The 22,891-nt window shown below is 36.2% G+C and overlaps 1 protein-coding gene across 1 annotated transcript in view; it reads left to right on the forward strand.

The window, feature by feature from the left end:
* LOC105554740 (rho GTPase-activating protein 24) overlaps positions 1–22,891 on the forward strand; it is a 320,127-nt gene that overhangs the window by 284,309 nt on the left and 12,927 nt on the right. Inside the window, exons 4-6 of the mRNA XM_012001310.1 lie at positions 9,923–10,055; positions 12,794–12,867; positions 15,453–15,574. Coding sequence (XP_011856700.1) covers positions 9,923–10,055; positions 12,794–12,867; positions 15,453–15,574 — 329 coding nt within the window. The remainder of the gene's footprint in view (positions 1–9,922; positions 10,056–12,793; positions 12,868–15,452; positions 15,575–22,891) is intronic.

Here is a 22,891-nt window from a genome sequence, read left to right on the forward strand (position 1 = left end):
TTCATTAACGTTTTGCCAAAACTTTTAAGACCATATGAAACTGAAATTACAACCCATTGCACTTCAAGTCCTAGGTTCAACTGAAGCAAGAAAGTGCTGTGTGATGAAGTCTCAGGCATATATTAATACATTTACTAATAATGAAAAGACATGAAATTGGAACAGCCATGTAAACTCTCAATGAAAAAATACTATGAAGGGTTTGTGTATCGGGAATCAAAGGTTAGGAAAATAGTGTACCACAGCTTAGCAAAAAATCAAAACTCATTATCTATAGAATCTAATTAGATTACTGCATCATTATAGTGCACCTAGAGATTGTGCATTATTTCATTGACTTCTTTATATTTCTGAGTCATTCCTGGGAGAAATGTGAGGTGAGCAAGAAGTTCACCTCTCTCAAACTAGTCGTGTAACCTATTGTATGGTGGATAGTATAGTATATAGTATAGGTGCTATTTGTTAAGTGTAACATTAAAATTTCTACAAATGTGTTTTCTTGTTGTATCTCTTACAGTGAGTAGGTTATATCCACCTGAAAATAGGCCACCTGACTTGGCAATATCTACCAATCTTTTAAATCATTCTTGCGTTCCCTAGTATATATGTTATACTTTGTGAATTTAGAAAGTCATGTTCCACAGAGCAGTCAGAGAAGAAGTTAATGTGTGGATACTACTTCATTATGACTCCCAATCTAAATCTAGAATGCCTGTGTTTATTAAAAGTCTTAAGCAAACTAATTACTTTGTCCACTGGTAACTACAGATACTCTGTGGGACCTCAAGGCTTTAGCTTTCTCCTGGGACAAGTATAGACAAATACAATGAAGATCTACTGACACTGAGAAGAGAACAACATCCCACAGGAGATTTGATTGATTTTCTTCATACCATAAAACTGTTTGGATATGTTTACAATAATTCTACAATGAACAAAATATTTATGTATCTGTATATATGTACATTTATGTGTGTAATATGTGTATATACACACATTTACAATAGAATCTCTGTAGTTTGCAAACAAACTATCATATCTTTATCATTGTTTATTTCAAATGTCAATACTTGTTCTAAATAATTATACAGATCATTGATATGACTAGGATCTTAGTTTAATAGAAAAGTCTTTGTGGGCTCGTTGACTTTAGATTTAATCGCTTTGGGAGAAAGTTAATGGTTTGTTTTTGTAATTTTGAGAAATATTAGTGTCATTTGCAGTATGAGATGTATTGTGTGCATTTGAATGTTACTTCTAAGCTAAATTTGGATATAAGATTGAATCTTGGGTCTAAAATCAGTAAAGCTGGAGGGACATATTGAGTCATCTTAATAGCTGTGTTGATTTATTTTGTAACTGACAGCACTTAAGGTTTTAATTAGGTTTTGTGCTTGTTGCAGCTGAATGCATACGTTGTACAAAGTAGCCTGCTTAAAAGAGTTTCATACTGATATAATTATTGCTTTAAGGAAACTTTTCTGAATGTTCTACATCAAGCCTTGTAAGTGTCTTGATCCTGCTAACTTTTCTTTTTTGGTTAAAACACCTTGGTACTGTAATAGAAAATGTCAGAATTTATTTTTATTCTTTAGTCTAAATTTTTAATTTACATAGACACATTAGAATATGTCTAATTCTAAAGTGAATTGATTCTCTCAAACATATTAATTCAAACTAAATGACAACAACTCTAATGACTGATTTATAAAACAAGTGTGTGTTTTTTGTGGCATACATATTTGTTTATTTATGCTTAAACAATTGCCCTTTGCATTCAAATCGTATTCAAAAGCTATACAACAATTCATTTTGTTTGTTATTTATATTTAGTGCTGATGTTTACCACTTATATGTGTTTTTTAAGGGAGTTAGAGGTAGGAGGACAGTCTTGATATCGGGAAAACCAGTTAATATGGTATTGTGTTAGTGGAGGTGAGTAATACAAACTAGAACTTAAGCAGTGTCAGTAAGAGTGCCAAAGAAGGCATGGATTCATAAGCTATCATGTCAGAATATATATGAACCAGGCATTTGTATTTTTTTTTTTAACTTCCCAGGTAATTCCAACATACTGCTCAGTCAGAGAATCACCAATTGCTGTCAGATTTAGGTCTTGGGAACAGTAAAATTCAGTTTGACTTCTAGGTTTCTTGCTTCTTTGTGTAAATGGTGATGCCATTCATTGTGGGGAAAAAAAAAATCCTAAAGAGGAACAATTTTACAGAAGGGGAGATTTTTCTGTTGTTGCCAGTCAATTTTGTTCACGTGAAGTTCAAATATGTATGAAACATCTAAGAATTCAGTGGAAAGGTCTGATATAGAGATAGATATTATGTAGTCTTGTAGCAAAGTGATAGTGGAACTCATGGATTAATCCAAAGAGTGTGCAGGTCATCCAGGAAAACAACACCACTTAGAGGCCAGCAGAGGAAGAGCTAACTAGTAAGGAATGGTGGTCAGAGAAGAGGCAAGGAGGTGGAAGGGAAAGGCAAGTAAGGTGTCAAAGAAACACTGAAATAGAGACTTACTCATGGGAAATATTAGTCAGAAATAGAAAAAGAATAAATATCCATAATTTTTTTCAGTTAGGGAGTTAGCTACTTTCTTTTTGAGGTGTCTATTGTTTAGAGCCACCAAACTCGGATTGCTCAAAGTAATCTCTGTCTTACAGCTATACTACAAGGTGTTTTATATTTATTTGTTTATTATTATCTTATATATGTAAAGAGAGTGATGTGTGTACGTGTGTGTGTGTGTGTATACTCACATGCACGTGCTTGCACATATGGGATGTTGGAGTGAATGTACATTAAACGGTCAAATACTATTTTTACACGATAATCTAGCATTGAAAGGGAGAAGTCTCTACACACATGCCTCTATACACAGAAGTAATTCTAGAGGGAGGAAAGAAAAGATCGATGTGACAGTTTGGTAAAGCTGGGCACTATGTTAGTCTGTTTTCATGCTGCTGATAAAGACATACCGGAGACTGCGCAATTTACGAAAGAAAGAGGTTTCATAGAGAACTCACAGTTCCATATGGCTGGGAAAGTCTCACAATCATGGCAGAAGGCAAGGAGGAGCAAGTTACATCTTATGTGCATGGCAGCAGGCAAAGAGAGAGCTTGTGCAGGCAGACTCCCCATTTTTAAAACCGTCAGATCTCATGAGACCCATTCACTATCATGAGAACAGCACAGGAAAGACCCACCCCCATGATTTGATCATCTCCCACTGGGTCCCTCCCACAACACGCGGGAATTATGAGAGCTACAAGATGAGATTTGGGTGGGGACACAGGGCCAAACCATATCAGGCACTATGTCCCCACCAACATTCTTTCCACCACGTCTTCCACTGGGGAATCCTGGGGAGACAAATACGTAACTAGTAGGCTCCCACGGATGCTAGAAGTGTCCAGATTTAAACTAGTGACCATTACACATTGGAACTGCCTCCTTTCGTTGGAGTTTTCCACTCCAAATCCATGTTCTGTATCAGTGTTTCTCAATATTGGCTACATAAGAGAATGAAATATCAATGCCAAAGCTTTAACCCAGATCAATTATACCAGAACGTATAAAACCTAGTCAACAATTATTAGAAAACGTTTTCAGTTAATTCCAGTGTGCAGCCAAGGTTGTGAATCTTTGTGTTCTGTATCACATTGGTTTATCTGACAGTATTTCTATAAATTTACATTAACTGAAAGCATGTTTCTGTTTTTGCAATAACATTTCATTACCTAGTACTCTGACAGTACCATCAACAGTTTTACAGACAAGCTCACCAAAAGTAGACTTGGGGGTTGTTTTAGTCAATTTAAACTGTCGTAATAAAATACTGTAGACTGGTAGCTTAAACAACAGAAACTTCTTATTTCACAGTTCCAGAAATTGGAAGTCTAAGATCAGGGTGTTAATATGGTTGTGCTCTGGTGAAGGCTGTCTTCTTGGCTTGCAGATAACTGTCTTCTGACTGGATTCTTGGACAAGGGGAGAGAGAAAGAGCAAGCTCTTTAGTGTCTCATTTTATAAAAGCCCTAATCCCATCAGGCCAGGGCCCCACCCTCATGAACTCATCAAACCCTAATTACCTCTCAGAGCTGTAACTCCAAGTACCATTGCATTAGAAGTTAGGGCTTCGATGTACAAAGAGGATAGGTGGATATTCAGCCCATAGCAGGTATCATGCAGTTCTCTGCCATCAGCAGCTTTAAACCAGGAGAATTCTACTGGGACAAGCACTAGTTCAATGTAGTCCAGCACTTAGCCTGGAGGTGAAACAGTCCTTTGGTTTTGTATATAATTCAGTGGTGACATTTATGTAGCTGTGCAATAAGCCATGACAGGTTTAACCAGATTCTAGTCTCACTGCTGAAAAGTGCATCAGTTTTGACAGATACATACAAAAATAAGTTTGAACAGAACCAGACTTTTTAAAGAGATGTTGAATTTAGTCTGGAGCTGCTTAGTATCTTTGGAATTGCTTTTCTGTGTCTTGGTGAACTCAGCAGGCAAAGCAGAGTATTGCTTAAGCAAGACCATTTGGTGGTAGCATTCATGTTGGAAGTACTGCCAAATGCTTTCAGTCTCATGGATGTTCTCCCTGGAGGCTGATGGATATGACATTATTAGTTTTTAATTCTAAGCGAATTTTAGATCATCCCACTGTGCTTGTTGCAGATAAGTTCACAATATCTTTAATAACTTCCTGTGTAGGTGCATTGCAAATTCATTCTATTCAGTTAAACCAAGGAATTATACTGTATTCTCTGCATAGTGTTCAGAGTGAAAAATTCCCATTTCTAATTTTGAGACTTAAATGTTACAAGGTTTTGTCTATGTAATATTATACTTGTAATTATGGTGGCATTTGGATTTATCAGTGTGTGTAAGTATGTTTATGAGGAAAGGAGGAATGGGGATGGATGATGAGCAAGGAGGGATTCTTGTCAGACTCCTTTATCCTTGTTCAGATTAATAAGAGGCCTATATTGCACCTAGATGCTAAGTAGGACAGATAATTTCCAGGAAATATAAAGGACATTCTTCAGATCACATACTTGGCAGGAACTCAGCAGTTAGAATATACAGAAGTGTTATGAAGTAGAGAAAAATGAGGCATGGTATGGAAAAGTGAGAAATATAAACTCAAAGGAAGAAAAAAGGGTCTATGTTGTTCATTTATTTTTCACCTACCATGTAGCATGAGGCTGTGCACATCACAGGTGTTCAGAAACTGTTTGGTGAGTAAATGAGTGATCCCAGAAGGATCGAAGTAGACCGATGAGAATACAAAATTAGGTCAATCATAGGAAGCCTCATGGAATTCTCCCTTTAAGTTTGTAAAAAAAGCAATAACCAGGAGGAAACAGGATTCAGACATAAAGTCCAAGTACAATATAAGATGCGAACCAAACCTATATGTTGCTCAATTAAGGGACATATGCTACAAAGTTCCTCCTGGTCTGATAGCTCTTTCAGTCAGATCTTTGGGCCTATCTCGTGCTGCCTTTTTCCTACCTCTGGATATAACGTGGTTGATTACATATCTTACCTTCTGAAAAGGCTCTACTTCCAGCTGAGTGAAAGGGACTTCAGTCTGTATAATGACTTTATATTAGCAAATAGTTTTGAACTTCTACCGTTAAAAGACAGAATTACAACAAATCTAGTTTTGCAGATCTTCATTGACTTCTTTTGTGATTCTAGAATCTAGCAGCAGTTTGGGACAAAATGGTTTGGAATATTCCACCCTACCACATGTGCAGGTTATAGTTACAGGATGAGAAAAAGAAGTAACCTACGGAAAACGGAAGCGAGGTACAGAGACAGCCCCATTACATGGTTTACATCTCATACACGGTTTGAACAGCTGCCTGTGATTGACTGAAACTCAGCTGTTTGTTCCTCATTAGGTTTTCACTTTGTTTCTGGTACTGAGTTAGGTTGCAATTAGGAACCTGTAGGGAGGACTCCTTGGGCGAATTTCAGTTTTATTTATCATACCAGAGAGCATGACTCTAAAGCACCTCGTATCTCAGTGATTAGCCAAAAATAATTTTTGTCTGTGCAGTTTCCTGTTGAAGTACCCCAAATGGGGTTAATAGCAGAACCTACTCATTGGCCTTCAGTGAGGCCCTGATATGTGCAGATGTGTTGTTGTTATTAGGTGAAAAATTTTTATTATCCATTGTACATAGACTTTTGCCACAATGCAGTCACTTCACTTCACTTTGGTGAAGACTGAGGGGTATTTCTCTGAGATAAAGATGGCACTTTCTTTTAGGTACACTGGGCAATTAGCACATAATATTGGTATCTAATTAATTGGTTGCATATATTGAAGTAGATATTAATTTGGCGAAGTAGTGGATTTTCAATAGGAGATAGAAGGCTAGAGAGTGAGATTGACAGGGTTGCTATTTTGTAGACTGAACATACAAAGATATTTTTCAGAGAAACACCAGACTTCCCCATTGTAATGGGTAGCCTACTGACAATTAGGGCATGTGACTGAGAACCTCTTGAGGTGAATCAGAACTGGAAAAATATGTTAGATTCTGTCCAGAAATGATTATTTTCTTCAGTGAGAAAGGACAAAGCAAAAATGAAAACTCTAGAAAAATGCTGAAGTCTCTATTTCTACAGGGAAGCCTAAGTTTAATCAAGCCAAAAAAAGAGAGTCATCAATTTTTAAATTTTAGCCTTTAAGCAAAAGTTAATAAACTTTGTTAATATATATATATAAAATTGTTCATTTTTTCTTCATTTCTTTATAATTAGCTGTGTTCATATATACTATAATGTTAGAAAGCTCCTGTAATGTATCACTTCTGGGAAGAAATAAAATAATCATCCCATTCCACCTTTTACCGTGATTCATGTCTCAAATACTTCTATTCTTGGAACATTACTGCAGCTTTGGCGCTAAGAAAATTGCTGGTAGAGGAAGAATGATTCTATGGCCCTTCATCCTTCACAATTTTTACACCATCCCATTGTCTAACTTTGCAATCTCGCCATCTAGTGTTCAAAGGTTCGCAATACCATAGTTCATAAAATGCTTCACTTCATTAAAAGCAAAACAGTAGAGTAAGTGCTAAGGAAGTTCCCTTAAAAACAGTGTGTTTGGGAACAGTCAATGTAATAGATAGATCATCAATGAAACTTTAAAGCAGATTTCTTGTTAAATATGTTTCTTGTTTATCATTATTGTCTCATTTATAGTATTTATTTATAACTATTTGATACCTTCTGTTTATATAGTCATGAAATTATATATAACATACTCTGTATATTGAAATATATACTTATTTATTTTATATTTTATTTTTATATTCTTCTATATTTGTACTACCTGTAACTAACAAAATTGTCATTGACTCTGAAGGCAAACAAATCTGAGTCATGACAGTAGATTGGGTTAGAGTGGAATCAAAAGGAAATAGTTTATTGGAATATTTGACTGCTATGCCTATCCTGCCCCAGGCTGTGATTTTTTTACTACTAATGACTGTCCCTTCGAGGGGTAGATATAGCAAGAAAAACACAGAAGGCTTTGATGCACATGAAATACGGTGGCTTGTCAGAAAACAAACAAATATACTAGTGTCTTCCTTGTCTTACCATTGAGACTATTTTAGGTATGTCTTTTTAAAATGATTTTTTTGGAATTTAGTTTTAGGAATTAATGAGTTTATTGCAGTTTTCAAGATGTCCTGGAAACATGATTTCTATTTTCATTACAAGGTTTTAAGGTAACCTCTTCTGCAGTGTTTATCAGTTCAGAATTTTAGAAAGAAAAATATATATTTATTTAATTATCAAGAAGATACAATTAACTAGTTAAAACAAGCCCTTTCAGATAACCTCCATCATTTTAACATCTATAAAACAGTTGACAATATGCCTGTTCTGAGAGACTCCAATGTCAAAATGGAAAACCTCAGCCCTTACCCTGAAGGAGGCGAAGTCCTATGGTCCATGAGGTTGCTGCCTACTGCACAGACCTTACCTATTTCCATTCTGGGCTCTGACCTTCTTAGCCTTTGTCAATTCTGCAAGGACAGGAGACTTCCTCCCACTTTAGGCTGTTTTTCTCCCTTGCTTTGATCAGAAATGCCTTCTTCTGTCCTTAGACACCCTTCAGATCTTGGCTCAAACATCATTTTCTCAGAGAAGCCCTCGAAATCCTGTCTTGTTATTAGATGGTATGCAATAATTTTCCATATTTCTACTCACCTTATTTTGTAATCACATACTTGTCTTATTATCAGCTTAATATCTGCTGTCTTGACTAGACTACAAGTCGTAAGCAGGCTGGAATAATACCTTTCTTATTTAAACCCCTGAGGTCCTAGCCCTTGTGTTTTCTATAATGTCAATTAGGAGTAGATGTACAGTAAATAGCTGATGAAATCAACCCATAGGATTTCACGGGTTTGAAACTGAGAACTGAGAAGCCCATTGTCTCAGCTCATATAATTTCGTAAAGTGGGCTCTGCTTCCATGCCGCCACTGGGATAAGAGAATATTCACTGAGGCAGGAAACCCCACTGCCTGCATCCCAACTCCTCAGAGCACACCTCTCTGGGGACATGTCACTTCCTGCAGCACAGCTTGGGAGTGAGGTAAAGAATTCCCTGGATTGTTCGCTACCACTCTTCCCGGTTCACAGGAATCAACTCTCCTTTCACACTTTTGCTTATTCTCCCCGGAGATACAAAAAACAAAACGACTTCGCCCACACAAATAAAAACTCTGTTCTTCCTGTCTTTTCTATCATCCATCTTCATGGATTAACAGGAAATATGAGATACAGAAGACAAAATATAAATAAATATTTTAGTAAGTTATTTAGTAAGTTATCTTGCCACTCACACTCAGCAGAGGATACAAATAAATTATTCAAGTTATGTAAAGGACATTAAGTTTTTATTGTTTATTTTCATAGCATTTCTCTTCTTTTCTAGAACACTCTAAGGATTCCCAGCTATCTTAGAATATTAGACAAACAATTATGCTTAGAATCAATCATTTTCAAAATGAACTCTGTTAAAAATGTATAGCATGTCACACTAAGCTTCGAGTATCTATAGGCAAACACCAACACTTTCTCAAAAATGAGTTCAACATTTTGAGAGATGAGCGGGAATTTAGTAATTCATTTTTATATTGAATACACACATATACTCATCTATAGATTTGGTATTTTTTTGTAAATTTTTTTACAGTATATTTTATTTCAGATCTAATATATTCTCATTGTTTTCTTAAGTTAACACCTTTGCTTACTATCAAATACACACAAAGAAAAATGCTTGAATGTTCAAACCACACTGAGGATTCTTTAATTTTTTTTTATTTTTATGGGTACGTAGTTGGTGTGTATATTTATGGGGTACATGAGATATTGTGATACAGGCCTATAATGTGTAATAATCACATCAGGGTAAATGGGCTATGTATCATCTCAAACATTCATCATTTCTTTGTGTTATAAACATTCTAATTATACTGTTTTAGTTATTTTTAAATGTACGATGAATTATTGTTGACTGCAGTCACCCTGTTTTGCTATCAAATACTAGATCTTATACATTCTACCTTACTATATTTTGTACTCATTAACCATCCCCACTCCCACCCCACCCACCCACACACACATACACTTATCCCTCCCAGCCTCTGGTAGCCATCATTCCACCTTTACACTGAGGATTCTGTAGATTTTTCTAGGCCTTCTTCTCCCCACCTAATACGCATCACATAAATGAGTGCTCTCTGAAAACTGGGTTGATTCATTCAATTGCCAACTTGGATGGAATTCTAACTCTTGGACTCTTGAAAAAAATAAATAGAATGGTATGAAGTTTACTCCAAAGAATATCTTCACACTTCTATCTCCACAGCAACACAGATGTACACACGGTGGCATCACTTCTTAAGCTGTACCTCCGAGAACTTCCAGAACCAGTTATTCCTTATGCGAAGTATGAAGATTTTTTGTCATGTGCCAAACTGCTCAGTAAGGAAGAGGAAGCGGTAAGTTGATGCATTTATTTCCAAATAAGCTTTCGTTTGGAATTTTTATGTGTGTTCTTAGTCTTAAATCTGTAAATTTCCATTGCCCTATCCCAGTGTTATTCTCCACTATCCTTTGCATTGACCTCACACACACTGAGACTTTCCAAATACAGCTCAAGTACCATTTCTGATCCCCTCTCTGATCAAAAAAAGAAATATGGCTGAATAAATTAAATCAGCACGACATGCCACTTTATTTCCCTAAATGGTAAATGCAGTGCTATGTCAGGCCACACATCACACACAAAAAAGTGACTGCTGTGTCTCATAATCTTTTAATTGTGTGAACCCAAACCACTTCAAACAGTGGCTTGTATACAAAATCCTACCTACTGCTGTTTCTTTAAACGGATTTGGTAAGGTATAATTTTTATGCTATACAATTGCCCATTTAAAATGTATAATTCAGTGTTTTTTAGTATATTCTCAGAGTTGTGCAACTCTGAGATATTAGATTATCACCAAAATCTAATTTCAGAATATTTGCAATATTTTTATTGCCTCAAAATAAACCTCATACCCTCTCTTAATTCTACTTTTTCCCCAGTTCTTGGCAACTACTAATCTATTTTCTGTCCCTAAAGATTTGCCTATTCTGGACATTCCTTATAAATGGAGTCATTCAATGTTTGTGTGTGTGTGTGTGTGTGTGCGCACATTGGCTTCTTTCACTGTTTTCAAAGTTTACTCATTTTGTGCCGCTTATCAGTATATCATTCATTTTAATTCTAAACAATGTTCCATTGTTCATCCATTCATCGGACAGACCTGTGGGGTTTTTTTTTTTTTCATTATTTGGCTATTATGAATAATGTTGTTGTGAACATCCATGTACAAAGTTTTGCATGGACCTATGTTTTTATTTCTCTTGAGTGTATACCTAGAAGGTAGAATTATTGGGCCATATGTAACTCTGTGTTTTTCGAAAGGCCTCTCGCATTTTACATTCCCATCAGCAATGAGTGCAGATTCTGATTTCTTCAAATCTTTGCCATCGCTTGTTACCTGTCTTGTTTATCCTAGCCATCCTAACATGAGTAAAGTCGTCTCATTGAAGGTTGAATGACATTTCCCTGATGGCTAATGATGCTGAACATCTTTTCATGTACTTATTGGATATTAGTATATTTTCTTTGGAGAAATATCTATTCCGATTATTTCCCCATTTTCAGTTGGGTTATTTGCCTTATTATTAATAGTATTGAGTTGTAAGAGTTTATATAGTTTAGATATATGACCTTTATAAATATGGTTTTTAAGTATTTTCTCACATTCTGTGCATTGTCTCTCCATTTTATTGATGGTGTCCTTTGAAACACAAAAGTTGTACATTTTGATGAAGTCAAATTTATCAATTTTTAATCATTTGTGGTTTTGTGTCATATCTAAAAAGACTTTGCTTAATACAAGGTCACAAAGAGTTACTCCTATATTTTCTTCTAAGAATTCTATAGCCTCAGCTTTTACATTTAGAACTATGAGTCACTTTGAGTTCATTTTTGTTTTTGGTGTGAGGAAAGGAACAAACTTAATTCTTCTTTGTGTGGATATACAATTGTCCCATCACCATTTGTAAAACACTATTCTTTCCCCCGTTAGATTTTTTTGGCACTCGTGTCAAAAACTGCTGCCTATATATATATATATATATATATAGAGAGAGAGAGAGAGAGAGAGAGAGAGAGAGATGGATTCTCACTCTGTCACCCAGGCTCGAGTGCAGTGGCACGATCTCAGCTCACTGCAAGCTCCGCCTCCTGGGTTCGCCATTCTCCTGCCTCAGCCTCCCAAGTAGCTGGGACTATAGGTGCCCGCCACCACTCCCAGCTAAATTTTGTATTTTTAGTAGAAATGGGGTTTCACCGTGTTAGCCAGCATGGTCTTGATCTCCTGACCTCATGATCGGCCTACCTCAGCCTCCCAAAGTGCTGGGATTACAGGCGTGAGCCACCGCACCCGGCCTAACTGCTGCCTGTTTTTATAAATGCAGTTTTATTCCATTTGTTAAATAATATTGTCTGTGACTGCTTTTGCACTACAACAGAAGAGTTGAGTGGTTGCAAACAGAGACCATTTGTCCCATAAAGCCTCAAATATTTACTATCTGGACCTTTATGGGCAGAAGAAGAAAGCAAATTACATTATCCATTGGCTTTTCTGGTATCGTTTACATTTTAGGGGAAGTCATACAATGAGAAGAACCAAATAAATTAGTCCCTTGTGAAATTTCCAGAAAGATCGCGTTTTTCAATTATCCTCCCTCCCCAAATGATGTATCCTAAACCTGACCAGCTCTGAGAGACTTTCGTCAGTAGATGTGTTTATCTATGATCTACACATGCTAAAACTGGGAAGAATGCTCACTACATAGTTTACTTTTCTTCAAATAATATTATTAATAAATGAGCTTATCTTCTCTTTTCAGTCAATTGCGAACAAATGTTAAAAATGATAAATAGCTTCACTTGAATCTGTTTCTCCACAAATAGTACTTATGGAGATATTTTAAATGCTTGTACATATTTGAAAACTTTTCTAAAATATTCATTGTGATAGTGGTAAGTGCTCAGGACAAGATCTTTCACTGATAACATATGAAACTAATTTTTTAAAAAAATTATATGGCCATTTCCACTTGCTTTAATTCTAAGGTGAACATGTAGAAAGATAACATTTATTTTCTTCTTTGTACTCAGGGTGTTAAGGAATTAGCAAAGCAGGTGAAGAGTTTGCCAGTGGTAAATTACAACCTCCTCAAGTATATTTGCAGGTAAGAACTGTCCTAACGACGAACGTAAACAAGACAAGACATATTTAGCCTGATCCTAATTTGTGTTTGACAATGAATAAAATCACTCAACTACTTTGAGCTCTAGTGTTGGCCTCTGTAAAAGTAAAAGGTTGGACAAGGTGATCTCAAAGGCTTCTTTGAGCATTAAATTGCTTGATTTTGAAATTTAATGTTTCTGAAGTTTCTCTTACCTCTACACACTAAAGATATGTTGTTCTGAACATCAATCAAGTTGTTTGTACTGTTTCAGGAGTGGTGTTGTTTAGGAAAAGAAGCATGCCACCTTGGCATGAGAAAGATCTGCATGGGAGCCAAGATTGTGCCATTGACTAGTTGCCTGTCTTTATGCAATTCTCTTATTCTTTCTGAGTCTCAGGGTCCTAATAGGTAAAATGGTAATTAAAACATGTATTTCTCATAGTTGTTTTAAAAATTGCATTATATTTTAAATAATTAATATTTAGTAAGCATTCAATAAATGTTATTTTCTTTCCACTTCCTTCCCATCTCAGGTTTCATCAAAAAGACATTTGTAACTGAATTCTGTTAGAAAAGTAATTGTGCCTGAAAAATGTACCTCTCAATGTATAACTCAAGACCTCAAATGGGATATGCCATGTATGTGCCCCTGTTTAAGGAACCAAATATGCAAAATTGAAACAGTATAAATTTAAATAGAGAGTGATGATTGGCACAAGTCACTGTAGGGTGTCTTACATGATAGCTTCCCAGTCCATTTTAAAATAAAATTCAGAGTTTTAATTGAGTGCAGTGCAGCATTTATGTATGTGTTTGGTGTTATGATTAGATAAGTGTTCAACGGACTAAGAATTATGAAGTCTAAGAGTAATATCAGACATTTTGGTGTTAATTGTCAATGTAACTGAGTAGAAATTCTAAATCCTCCCACAATAATTTCCTCTAGTGATGGTTATACTTAGAAGCAAACAGGACCTTGGGTTCCAGAATTTGAAAAAGCAGGAAATTATGCCACTGATAGCTTAGATTTATTAATATGGAAGCTTATAATCCAAAGATTTTGAACTAATTCAAGTTATTCTAGTGGGTGAGACAGAGATTATATTCTCCTTAAGTAAAAGGGACGAAAAAGTTTATTTGGAACCATATTGTAAGTCTTTATTTCCACAATAGAAATGCCTAACCTCGCTTCAAAGATTTAAGCAGATTTTTAATTTCAGGTATTTTAAATAAGAAATGCTAGTTTGACTTTTTGCCTTCAGTGTTACTGTAGTTTAGGCTGTATCACAGTAGTGAATGTGTGGAAATAGGCACCTTTTTAAAAAGTCTTGATATAGTAGTTAAGGGTATGGCCTCTGGTGTCACATCCTCTGGTGGGTTCAAATCTTAGCTTTCCCCCTTACTAACTCTGTCTTTGGAGAAGTTTCCCCTCTCTGGTACCACATGACTCTCATCTGTAAAACAGAGACAGTAATGGCACCTACCTCAGAGAGATGCTTTGAGAATTTAATAAATTAGCACCATGACTGACACATACTAGCACTATATAAATATGTTATTTTAATTTTTCATTATTTCCTCTTTATCTCATCAGTACAATTAGCAAGCCATGAAATTATAGAAACTCTTGTGTAAATGAAGAGGAGGTGAGGAATAAAGAAATGCTGAAAGATTATGAAAACAATCTCTCCTACTATTTCATGCCTCTTACTTTTTAGCACCTAATAAATAGAAACAGTTTGCATTTGCAATGTTTTATATCATTAGAACTGTGTTTTAATTTCTACTGTATTTTATGTTTCTCTCTCTCTCTCTCTTTTTGTTCCCGAGACAGAGATTCACTCTTGACCCCCAGGCTGGAGTGCAGTGGTGCAATCTTGGCTCACTGCAACCTGCGCCTCCCAAACTCAAGCGATTCTCCTGCTTCAGCCTCCCAAGTAGCTGGGATTACAGGCGCCCGCCACTGTGCCCAGCTAGATTTTTTATTTTTTTTTTAATTAGAAATGGGGTTTTACCATGTGTTGGCCAGGCTGGTCTCAAACTCCTGACCTCAAGTGATCCACCTGCCTTGGCCTCCCAAAGTGCTGGGATTACAGGTGTGAGCTACCATGCCCGGCCTGTATTTTATCTCATTTCTTAATATACTATAATTTTGAAGCTCACAAATTACTCCACAAAGAGGGTTAATTCCTCTTCTCTAAAATAAGGCATCCTACCAGCTGATCTTATCTACAGTCCTCTAATTGAATATAGATACAAATTATTACTTTATTAAGGGATTAGAAGGGAATCAACATTGTTGACTCTCAAGTCCCTGTTAGTATTGTTCAAACACACCTGTTCCTTTGATTGACAGAGGAAATCAAAGCAGGCCAGGCCAAGACAGATAGTTGATATGATACATAAAGTTTGATCCTTCCTAATCTGCAATATGTTTGAGTGAGAGATGTCTGAACATCCAAATAATTCTATCTCCATAGTCATCTTTGAACGTACTTTAGTTTGTAAATTTTCTAATGATTGATTTTTCTTCCACTGGCAAATTTGATCCCATTGTGTTTCGATCATATGCTTATACGCCACAGGTTCTTGGATGAAGTACAGTCCTACTCGGGAGTTAACAAAATGAGTGTGCAGAACTTGGCAACTGTCTTTGGTCCTAACATCCTGCGCCCCAAAGTGGAAGATCCTTTGACTATCATGGAGGGTAAGTAAATGATTGTCTTATACCCTCATCAAAAGAAGAAGCAATTATCTCTTCATTGGCCAGAATCTACTCACCTCTGAGCAAACCAAGGTAATAAATGAATACATGGCAACTCCATTTATTAACTGAAGTTCTTTAAATGTAAAATCTTCCTTTGAAGAGTCAGGTATTTTTTGTTTGTGTTTACTAAACATAAAATGTATAAAATGCCTCCTCATTAGCCTTACAAGAATAAATGAAACCTTCATAAATCATACATAAAGTATTCAAGAACTGAAAAAAACTACCTCACTTTGTGAGTTCAATACAATTTTCAGAAAATTCAAAAAGTTATTATTTTCAGTTAATATACATTTTTATTAATTTTGATATTATTTGACTGACTTAAAGAGGGAAAAATGTTTTTTTATAAGACAATGCTGCTTGTCTATTTGTAGGTTAAAACATGAAGGAATTTTTGTTATTCAAATTACAAAGTGTCTCAATTATTTTCGACAATGAACTGCACTTTGTTTTTTTCTAGCAGGCCTAGGTGCTCTGTGTCATTAATAGCACCATTGTTTGCTGCAAACAGGACTAATTTATGATTTCAAAACTTAATAGGAAAAAGGGAAAGGGAAACAATAATTATTTTTAGATTCACTCTGGGTTTATTTAGTCTAGAATAAAATGTCCCCCTCAGTTGCCTGGATTTTACTACCTGATACTGTTCCTTTCCTTAAAATTCTAATGTTTTCATTTCTTTCGATCTTGTGTGTGAAAAAAAAAGCTTTTGCATGTCTGCCTAACATCACTTCAGTTTAATTTCCTTTGTTAAACACCAAGGGCAATATAAGTTGAACATCAGATTTTTGGCAATGAGATAGTTCAGAAAACTTAATTTCTACCTGAAGAGTCTAGCAGACATTAGAAAATATGAAATCTGAAGCTGCAAGAAGCTTGGAGATACATTGGTCCATTGTTTTTTGAAATCTTTGTTACAAATTAAAATACATGCAATACATAAAACCACCACCACACACACACCCGCACACACACACACACATACTCACATACATCTTAATGAATTATGTAAAACAAGCACTCTAGAAATAGCTATCTAGTTAAAAAAATACAACTTTTCCTGGCATCCCCAAAACTCTTCCTGTGTCCTGACCCAATCCCAGCGTCTGTCATCCTAATATCCAGACTTTTATAGCAATTTCTGTGTGCTTCTTTGTAGTTTTTTCACCCAAATGGACTTCCCAGATATTACATTTAAGTTTCCTATTCCTTTACTTGATAGCTTTTAAGAATTTTTTAATATACAGCATCCCCTATAACTTGCCATTTGAAAAATCATGTTATTTCACTTGTAGAGTTTCCCATAGTCTGGATTTGTTGATTCATGGATTTGTTGATTCATGGTGCAGTGTAATATATAGTTCTCTGCTCTCTGCATTTTCTACAAGTTAGGACCTGGATAAAATCCATGTTTTATCTTCTTGGCATGACCTTTGATTGTGTTGTGCCCTTTAATCGGGAGACACATAATGTCACTTTATCTCTCTTTTTGTGAACTTAACAAAATTCCTAAAACTATTAATTCACTGGAAGCTGAAATGCTGATATTGTAATTATGTGTTTTTTTCAACTCATTATTGTGGTAAAACACACGTAACATAAAATGTATCATCTTAACCATTTCAAGTTCACAGTTCAGCAACATTCAGTATCTTTACATTGTCTTGCAACCATCAACACGATCTGTCTCCAGAGCTGCTTTTACGTTACAAAACTGAAATTCCCTACCCATTAAGCAAGAACTCCCCTTTCTCTCTCCCCCAGACCCTGGCAACTACCCTTCTGCTTTCAGTTTCTATGAATTTGTCTACTCTGGGTACCTCATATACTCGTTATCATAGTGTATTTGTCTTGTTTTGACTGGTTTATTTCACTTAGCATAATGTTCTCAAGGTTCACCCATATGGCAGTATTTTAATTTTTAAGTTAATAATTGGAACACTTTTAAAAAATTTCTTCTCATCTACTACTTAGGAACCCAATGGTAACTTTAAAAGGCAAGATAAATGCTGCTTGAGTCTTTCCCTTTACTTACCAGTTTTTAAAGCACATGAACAGATTTTTTAATTCCTTTAAAAGTGAGTGTTATTTTCTTTGTCTTCCCAGTATACATATTATTGTGAATATTTTTAAAATATCATTATAAGGTCATGTGTTAAAATCAATTTGCTTGGTCAATACATTGTAGTTACTGTCCTTCATTGAATCTCAAATTTCCCCATCTTTGGCCAGTGGAAGCATCTTCAAGTTGTCTTCTTAGTTCTTTTGACATGGTCTTCCTAGTTTGGGGTAGCTATTTTTCTTTTTAGTATGACAGGATTTCTTAGGCTCATATATTTTATACCTCAAACCTGGAATCAGTCAATTTCCAAAAAACTCCTGACTTCTTTTAGTGGGAAAATGATATTTCAAGGCAAACTAGATGCTTAGTGCCAGTGGTGCTCGTTGCTACTGGCTTGGTCATTGTTTCTAGACATTTTAGTTGGCAGAGCTAGTAGATATGAATGCACACTACACATGTACATATTACATGCATAATAAACATATATACATATTTACTTATTAAAGAAATAGTGCCTCACAAGTTCACATTAGTTACAATTCAAAATTGTAACTACAGGGTTTTTATTTATTCATTTCTCTTTACAGTTTTATTCCCTTTCTTCCAAGGAATCTTGGTTTGCAAAGACACCGAGGATAACAGAATTAGAACATCTCATAATTAATAATTTGCTCTATAACTCATCACACACAGTAGTCTCAGAATAACAATACCAACACCAGTAACGTTACTGCAAAATTCTTTACATGTGCTCTTTTAATCCTCCTTTTATTCTTTTAATATTTATACTATATGCTGTTAGAATATATGCCCATTATACACTATACCCTCTCCATTTTAGTCCTCATTTAATCTTTGGTGATATGTATATAAATCTATCCACTTAATGTTCACTACTGGTCCTTGTATTGATGTCTTTCCAGCCTAGAGATTCTCAAAATGTAGTACTCAGATAACTGGGGGCCCCAGAGATGCATTCAAGAGGTCCATGGGCTCAAATATATTTTCATAATAATATGAAGATGCTGTTGCCCTTTCACTGTGTTGACATTTGCACAAGTGGTGCTAAAGCAGTGACGGCTACAGCAGCTGACACTTTAGTATGAATCAAGGCAGTGCCACCAAACCCCACTAGCACCATATTCTTCATCACCACGCATTTACAATACGGAATAAAATGCCAATTTTACTTAAGAATGTTCTTGCTGAACAGTAAAAACTATTAATTGCATTAAATAATCAAGCTTGAGAACACATTTCTTTAATATTAGGGTGGAGAGACGGCTGTCTGTACAAAGCACTTCTGCATACTGCTTCTAAAAGTAACAGTATGATCGGCTCAAGGGGAAGCATTTGTGTGATATTTGAGCAGCACTAACTGCTTTTTCTTGGAACTCCATTTTTATTTGAAAGAACAACTGACAAACTACAGTTATTCAGACTAGAGCATTTAGCAGACACATTCTCAAAAATGAACTAAACATCTCACTTCAAGAAATACAGCTGTCAGTGTGTTGCCATTGACAAAATTTAAACTTGCATGTGAAAAATTTGTATTTAAAACCTTGAGCTTGACAGCTTCCTAAATTCCTAAGCATTTTTCTAGTGAGATTAGTGTTGATATTAACAAATACATCTTGGATACTATAGGAATACGTGTGTAAGAATTTGGAGGATTAGCGTAACTCAGTGAATTTTCCAAATGGCATGTTGTCACAACGCCATGTGTGTGAAGGATCCATTCAGGTTAACTTTTCTGACTTCACAGAGCTCAATCTATTTTTTCACATCTTATAAAAAAAATATGGCATCTTGCTTCCTGAGATATCCTGGCTTTATTGCCTTCTTGATTTTTGTTGGTCTTTCTTCCCGTTCTTTCATTTCTGTTGTCCTAGTCCTTCTCAATTTTCACCTCTCTCCTAGCAGTATCCCCTCCTTGCAAAACACTGTCTGCAAGGGAGTCCTGGCTGGTCAGTGTGGAGAGATCTTAGGGGCTGGATGTCTGACTCCTTCAGACCTTGCCACTGGCCACCTCTATTGGACTAGGTACAATCCCTCCCAATTTTAGCCGCTCTTCTTAAATTAACTCTTTGCATTTTCCAGTGAATATCTATGCAGCACTTTGGGGATATTGTATTTCCAGGCCCATCAGAGTCCCCATTGCTCCTCTCTCCTTCCCTCTACAGAGACACTGACATCATGCAGGCCTTGTGGAAATGAGGATTTGTCTCCACCAACACATATTTGGGGATTTGGGGAGATACCCTGTCAGCTAGTGTTTGAGAAATGTTGCCCATGAGTTTTGGCTTTGCTATCTAGTTGCTCTGTTTTTATTTGAGGATTTCAGGAGCTCCAATACTGTGCTACCATCATCTTCCTAGAAGTCAGTGTTTTTGTTGTTGTTATTCTTTAAACTCTTGTTGTGTATCTTGTTATTTGAGGAGAAATCTTTTAAAAATTGTGTAGTGCCTCCTTTGTGGGTAAGAAACCTGATACCCAATGAGAAAAGTAAATTCTCTAAATACACCAATAATTGTGTAAGGGATAGGTGCACAAGTAGACAAATAAGTTTGTTTGTTTGTTTTTCTTTAAGTACAGGAAAAATGGAGAAGCAAAATAATCCCATCTGTTATCATAATTTGTTGGGGGTCACGGGGAGGTCTCCATTCCCTGGGAGTGTAGTTGTTTCATTTTACCCAGGATCAATCAGGCCCCAGAAGAAACCAGCTCACAGCAACCAAACTTTCAGGAGACCTCACTGAGCACATAAACCACCTAGCCACATCCTGGCCCAGTCTTCAGCATGAGTCAGTATTTAAAGAAAAAGTGTTCTTGCATCCAAAAATAATTAAAAACAAGTTAGATGTTTATTGTGTCTCTAGAGAAAATACTAAATCTGACTGCATCCTTAATGCATAGAAAGTTGTTTTTTGGTTTTTTTTTTTTTTTAACTTTTTTTTATTCTATTTTAAGTTCTGGGGTACATGTGCAGGATGTGCAGGTTTGTTACATAGGTATGTGTGCCATGGTGATTTGTGAGCCTGTCAACCCATCACCTAGGTATTAAGCCCAGCATCCATTAACTGTATTTCCTGATGCTTTCCCTCCCCACCTTCCCCCAACAAACACCAGTGTGTGTTGTTCCCCTTCGTATGTCCATATGTTCACATTGTTCAGCTCCCACTTGTGAGTGAGAACATGTGGTGGTTGGTTTTCTGTTCCTGCATTAGTTTGCTGAGTATAATGGCTTCCAGCTCCATCCATGTCCCTGCAAAGGACATGATCTTATTCCTTCTTATGGCATGGCTGCAAAATATTCCATGGTGTATATGTACCACATTTTCTTTATCCAGTCTGTCATTGATGGACATTTGGGTTAATTCCATGTCTTTGCTTTTGTGAATCGTGCTGCAATGAACGTATGTGTGCATGTATCTTTATAACAGAATTATTTATATTCCTTTGAGTATATACCCAGTAAGGGGATTGCTGGATCAAATGGTATTTCTGGTTCTAGATATTTGAGGAATCACCACACGGTCTTCCACAATGGTTGAACTAATTTACATTCCCACCAACAGCATAAAAGTGTTCCTATTTCTCTGCATCCTTGCCAGCATCTATTGTTTCTTGACTACTTAATAAACACCATTCTGACTGACATGAGATGGCATCTCATTGGAACTTAAACAAATTTACAAGAAAAAAACCAAAACCAACCCCATTAAAAGTGGGCAAAAAGACATGAACAGACACTTCTCAAAAGAAGACATTTATGCAGCCGACAAACTTACTTCAAAAAACTCATCATCACCGATCATTAGAGAAATGCAAATCAAAACTACAATAAGCAAGTTGTTTTAAAGTAATCTGTTATTGTCTGCCCTGCTCTCAAAACTCTCCCAAATCCATTCCGTGCAGTGTCTCTCAAAACTCTCCCAAATCCATTCCGTGCAGTGTCTCTCAAAACTCTCCCAAATCCACCCATGCAAGGTCTCTTGTCTTCCTCTGCCCTTCCTCATTCTCTGAATCTACTCATTTTCTTACTTCCACAAATAAGTTTCTCCTCTTTTCTTATTCATTCTCCTGATTTATATAAAATTAGACTTGGATGCCATATCTGAGGGTAGAATTAACTTTTCACAATAATAATCTTTTAAAATATATTTTAATTAATCATTCAATAAATGCTCATTAAGCAACTACTTTATGCAATACTCACCAGTAAGCCTGGGAATGCAAAGATGAATAAGGAAAAGTTTTGCCCTACAGGAACTTATAGCCTTGCCTAGTTGCAGATTTGAACCGCTAAACATTCAAGTATAGTATGAAAAATGTTATATACAGGATATGTCAAAGGGCTATGAGATCAAAAAGTAGGGAATTATGGTATTTTTCTTAGAGGTCAGGGGAACCATCACAGATGGGACATTTAAACAGTTATTCCACCAGAAAAAGATATAAAGATTGGTAAGAGAGTGAGTATCTTAGTCCACTGGGATCACTGTAACAGAACACCATAGACTGGGTAGCTTGTAAAGAACAGAAATGTATTACTCACAGTTCTGAAGTCTGGGAAGTCCAAGATTGAGGCGCCAGCAGATAGGTATCTGGTGAGAACCCATTTCCTGGTTCACATACAGCTGTTTACTTGCTGTGTCCTCACATAGCTGAAGGGGTGGAGGAACTCTCTGAGATCTCTTTTAGGCGGGTACTAATCTTATTTATGAGGCCTCCTCACCCCCGTGACCTAGTTATCTCCCAAAGGCCTTACCTCCTAATATCATCACACTGGGGGTTAGGATTTCAAAATATGAATTTGGTTAGGGACACAAACATTCAGTGTTTCGCAGTAAGAAAGATCACAGTGCATCCAAGTGAAAAATTTGGTAAGGTCAATGATATCAGGGCATATAGGGAAGACTGGTGAAAGAATGGCTGGAAAGACTTTTCACAATATTTTCAAGGCCTTATAGACCATTCTGCATTCAGGAATCTTTGATAACTATTGAGCAAGAGCATGTTGAGATTGGATTTTTTTGTTTTAGAAAAGCAATTCCTTTCTATTTTCAAGATGTAGTCTAGCTCTGTCACCCAGGCTGGAGTGCAGTGGCACGATCACAGACACTGCAACCTCCACCTCCCAGGTTCAAGCGATCCTCCTGCCTTAGCCTCCTGAGTAGCCAGGTTTA

Source organism: Mandrillus leucophaeus, unplaced genomic scaffold, assembly GCF_000951045.1.
Source record: "Mandrillus leucophaeus isolate KB7577 unplaced genomic scaffold, Mleu.le_1.0 Scaffold658, whole genome shotgun sequence".
In the NCBI taxonomy this organism is placed as follows: Eukaryota; Metazoa; Chordata; class Mammalia; order Primates; family Cercopithecidae; genus Mandrillus; species Mandrillus leucophaeus.